This window comes from Quercus lobata, unplaced genomic scaffold (genome assembly GCF_001633185.2).
Source record: "Quercus lobata isolate SW786 unplaced genomic scaffold, ValleyOak3.0 Primary Assembly Scq3eQI_2022, whole genome shotgun sequence".
Taxonomy (NCBI): Eukaryota; Viridiplantae; Streptophyta; class Magnoliopsida; order Fagales; family Fagaceae; genus Quercus; species Quercus lobata.
Genome location: NW_022154713.1, coordinates 81,428 through 86,411, shown reverse-complemented (window position 1 = coordinate 86,411; position 4,984 = coordinate 81,428). Strand labels below are relative to the sequence as shown.

Here is a 4,984-nt window from a genome sequence, read left to right as displayed (position 1 = left end):
TTTTTTTTTTTTTTTTTTTTTTTTGTGTGTATGTGTGTGTGGGGTTTAAAGCTTTGTTTGGTTTGGGATTTTTGGGTATTTCCTTTGTATGAGCTCGATCTGTGACTATTTTCTTGGTTTATGGCTTTTTGCTTCTGGAAAGAATCTTCCTTGTTGTGATTTTTTTCATTTTCTTCTTCAAATTAGGAAAAAAAAAGTAATTTTTTTTAGGCCTGGTAAGAAAGTTTCAGTGACAGTCTATTGTGTTGTTTAGCTCGGACTTTTTTGTTTTTTGAAAGAAATTTATTTATTTTTTCTATTTTCTGATCTTGGTTGCGGTAATATTGTTGTGGTCTTATGTTTGTGTCCTTCGAAAAATAATGGATTTTTTTAAAAAAAGGTTTATTTTGTGGTTTGTGGGTTTGATCTGCGCTTATTTGCTCTGTTTTGGGTTTTGCTTGCAGAGTTTACTGTGGAATCTCTGAGACTTGGGCTTTGAAAAGCCGTTTGTTTTAGCTTTTTAAGGTAATATGTTGTTGTGAATGTACGATATTATTAATGTTCTTGCTTGCATTTCTATTTGGGGTTAATGTGTTAGCATTTTCGTTATATACTATATGTTTGGGTAACTCTGTAATTAACAGTTTTTTCGTAAAAAAAAATTTCCCTTTCTGGTTTGATTTTGCTTGCTTTTTCTGTGTTGAGTAAATTTAAGATTGATTCTTGTTATCCTGGGGTTTAGTTAAGGACTATGTTGAAGTTACTTTTTTGGGTCTTCTTTGATGTTTTAGTTTGGTTTATAATTTTGTAGGCTTAATATGTTATTTTTTATTTGTTTATTAGTTCATATTAATGCTTTTGCATGTTTTATGGTATTTAAAAATTTTTTCTTTAAGGAAAAATGATTCCTTTAGGAAAATTTGAGAGTGTGAGCTACATGCGAATAAACATGGAACAGAGTATATACCTGTTTCTTAATGCATATGGTAGTGAATTTGTGTACACATATCTTTCACCTGATTCAAGTCTCAAAGCATTCTGTTCCCTTGTTCTTTCCCTCATTTATGCATAATTTGTTTAATGGAAGAAATTGTTTGTTTTTTGTGTTTGTTAGGAAGGCAGATCCTAAAACAGAGATGGAAGACACAAACACAGGCACAAAAAAATCTGGTTCTTCCTTGCCAAATGGCTCTCCCTTGAGAACAGGACGTTGTCCCTTGCCAACTATGCGGTCTCCTTTTCCATTTTCACGATCACCCTCGCCATTGTCGCCTGGCAGCTCACCCTCAGAATCGCCATTAAAAAACGAGTAAGTATTTGAATTTGTAGTTAATCATGTTTAATTATGATTGCATTGATAGAATTTGTGAATCTGTGTAATTATGAATTTGTGCCTATTAAACAATGAGTATGTGTAATATTAAATTTGTGATAATTTGTTTTGATTCTAACTCCCAAACTTCTGAACCAATTAGGAATCCGAAATCCCCGACGGTGGACTTAGTGGGAGAAGACTTAGAGGTAGAGGAACAAGAAGGGACAGAGGGAGAGCAAGAGCCTACAAATGAGGACTTGGATACAAGTAAAAAAAGAAAGACTACCTCAGATGTTTGGTCTTATTTACAAGGAAGATAGTTGATGGAAAAGTTAAAGCCCAATTCCATCATTGTAAAAAACTTTACTTGGGTGAGTCCAGCCAAGGTACAACTCATATGCGTAATCATTTAACAAGATGTCCACGGATGAAGTTTAAATATATAAGGGATATGTGACAACAAGTCTTAATTAAACAACAAAATAAGGTGGATGGAACTATGAGTTTGAATACTTACCAATTTGATCAAGTTAGAGTGAGGAATAAGCTTGCTCGTATGGTCATCCTACATGAATATCCCCTTTCAATGGTTGACCATATTGGGTTTAAAGAATTTGTGGCTGATCTTCAACCTATGTTTAAACTTGTCACAAGAAATACTTTGAAGAGTGACACTCTTAAAATCTATGATAATAAGAGGGAGAAAGCTTTGAAGATGACAGACAAGAATGGAAGTAGGATGACAATTACAACTGATATGTGGACTTCAAGTAACAAAAAGAGAGGGTTTATGGTCATTGCCGCTCATTTTATTGATCATACTTGGACGTTGCAAAGCCAGGTTTTAAGGTAATTTTTTTTATCTATAAATTGAATGTTAAAGACTTTACATTTAGAATGTTTATTGAGATATGTTATAATAATTCATATTATTTTTCTAGGTTTGTTTACGTTCCTTCTCCACACACGAAAGATGTCCTTACTGAAGTCCTTGTTGATTGTTTTTTAGAGTGGAATATTGATAAGAAGTTGTCCACAATAACTGTTGATAATTGTAATACTAAGATGCCATGATAAGACTTCTCTTGAATAAGCTTGATACTAGTTCACTTATGTTAGGTCGGTCTATGTTGCATATGAGATGTGTTGCACATATTTTGAATTTGATTGTTCAAGATGGGTTGTCTCTTATTGGTGATGGTATTGAAAGGATTCGTGATAGTGTGATTTATTGGACTGGATCACCAAAAAGGAGGCAGAAATTTGAAGAAAATGCACGTCAATTGTGTGTTCAATGCACCAAAGAGTTAGTCTTAAATTGTAAAACTCGTTGGAATTCAACTTACTTAATGCTTTCTATTGCATTGATTTATAAAGATGTTTTCTCACGTTTGGCTAAACGTGAAACATCTTATACTTGTTTACCATATGATTATGATTGGGAATTAGCCAAAGATATTTGTGGGAGGTTGGAGTTGTTTCATAGTGCGACTGAGTTTTTCTCTGGTCATAAGTACCCCACAACTAATATGTATTTTACTTTGGTGTGTGAGTTGAAAATTGCATTGAATGAATGGACTTTTTCTTCAAATGAGATGATAAGTACGATGGCAGAAGCATGCTTGCTAAATTTAATTCTTATTAGGCTAATGTTAGTGTTGTTATGGCTATTGTTGCTATCTTAGATCCAAGATATAAGATGAAGTTATTAGAGTTTTATTATCCTAACATTTATGGTGATAATTATGATTTGGAGATTGAAAAAATTAAGAATGTTTGTTATGATTTGCTTGATGAGTATGGAGATATAGATGAGTCCCCTGTAGATAATGAAGGAAGTTCTCATATTCCTGCAAGTACTTCAAGCCTTGTGGCACAAATGAAGTTTAGGTTGAGTGGGGCAATGTCATCTTTTGATTTGTTTGTGAACAATAGTTCAAGTAGTTCAAAGAAACATGGGAGTGCTAGAATGGAGTTTAATCATTTCATTGATGAGGGAGTGTTAAAGAGGAGTGAAGATTTTGATATTTTGGAATGGTGGAAAAGTAATGGTCTCAAGTATCCTACTTTACAAAGGATTGCAAGAGATATTTTAGCCATTCCTATCACAACTGTTGCTTTAGAATTTGCTTTTAGCACTAGTGGGAGACTTTTAAGTCCACACCATAGTAGGCTACATCCCAAGACTATAGAGGCAATGATGTGTGCTCAAAATTGGTTATGGAGTGAAATCAACAGTTAGCAATTGTCTAATTTCTATTTATAAAATTTAAATTGTATTTTTGTATTTGCTAGTTACAATTTGATGAAGTTTATTCCATTTTTTAATTCATTGTTGTTGTAGGTTCTTTAACTATGTCTGGAGATTGTACACTTCAATCAATTCTTAATGATGGGGAGCCAAATGAAAAGGATGGGAGTTGTGTCACAATTGTGGATGATTAGACATTTTGTATTAATTTAGTAGCCTTTTTAATTTCTTAGACTTGTTGGATTAATTTGTTGGTTTGTAATTATTCTAAGCCTTTTTAGCCTTTTGTAATTTCTTAGCCTTTTTAATTTGTTGGTTTGTGGAGGATAAGACATTTTGTAATTTCTTAGCCTTTTTAATTTCTTAGACTTGTGGGATTTGTTTTGTAACTTTTTAATTTCTTGAACTTGTTGGACTTGTGATACTTAGTTCTTGGACTTGTTAGATTTATTTTATTTTTATGTTTAGCTGGTGATTTTAGTTATGATTTATTGATTTATAGATGTATAATTAACAGGTGATTTATTGATTTATGATTAACCTATGATTTGGATTGATTTGGCTGCCATATAACGTGGCCCAAATGCCAAAAATCTTAATACAAAAAATGCCAAAAATCTTAATACAAAAAAATCTTAATGGGCATGAATAGGCTTGAATTGGCTGCCCAATAATGCCTTGAATGGGCTTGAATCTGGCAAAAAATCTTAATGGGCTTAAAATAAATAAATAAAATTTGGTTGGGCCAAATTTGGGCCCAAGTGGCTAAACGGGGCCCCAGAAAAAAAAAATAATAATAAAAAAAAAAACCCAATTAATAATCGGGCCGGGTTCGGGTTGTGGGTCTTGGCCTGTAGGTTGGGTACGAGTATGCAAAAACCCGACCCAAACCCAGCCCATTGCCATTCCTAACAAAAGGGTCCCTGACTGAATGAAGCAAACACTACACCAATGTGTTGTTATACTCAAGGAACAAAAACCCTGACGGTAGAAGAAAATCTGTCCAGCAGTCTAGCAAAACTGTTTGAAAAGCCTCCAACGGTAACCAATTTTTCACCTGATGTGGAGCTAGAAACCATTAATCTCAATGATGATCCTAGTATCTAGCAACCAACTTCAGTCAATGCAACTTTGCCACCATTGGAAAAGGCTCAGCTCATTTCACTATTAAAGGAGTACATTAATGTCTTTGCTTGGAAGTACCATAAGATGCCTGGTTTGGATCCTAACCTAGTAGCACATGCTCTTAACGTGGAACCAGGGGCAGAGCCAGTAGTACAACCCATGCGGACCTTCCATCCTGATATTGAAGCTCAAATTATTCAAGAAGTTTAAAAACTCCTCACAGCTGGGTTCATTAAGCCTATAACCGCACCCAATGGTATCAGTAATAGATGGCCAGTGCTTACAACAAGGCTATGGAATCCAGGGTTTTTGTC

General features: G+C 34.1%; 1 protein-coding gene across 1 annotated transcript; it reads left to right on the top strand.

Annotated features, from left to right (window-relative positions):
* The first annotated feature begins 1,793 nt into the window (after positions 1-1,793).
* LOC115973049 (zinc finger BED domain-containing protein RICESLEEPER 2-like) lies at positions 1,794-3,739 on the top strand. The gene is made up of 5 exons (XM_031093287.1): positions 1,794-2,143; positions 2,236-2,348; positions 2,471-2,838; positions 2,940-3,531; positions 3,639-3,739. Exons 1-5 carry the CDS (start codon positions 1,794-1,796, stop codon positions 3,737-3,739), a joined length of 1,524 nt encoding a protein of 507 aa, XP_030949147.1.
* Positions 3,740-4,984: the final 1,245 nt, after the last annotated feature.

Bases quoted from the DNA above. Each gene is read 5' to 3' on its own strand.
- LOC115973049 (XM_031093287.1), top strand. From the start codon at position 1,794: ATGAGTTTGAATACTTACCAATTTGATCAAGTTAGAGTGAGGAATAAG. The intron at 2,349-2,470 runs GTAATACTAAGA...TGATTGTTCAAG, and splicing joins CACAATAACTGTTGATAATT to ATGGGTTGTCTCTTATTGGT. The intron at 3,532-3,638 runs GTTAGCAATTGT...TTGTTGTTGTAG, and splicing joins GTTATGGAGTGAAATCAACA to GTTCTTTAACTATGTCTGGA.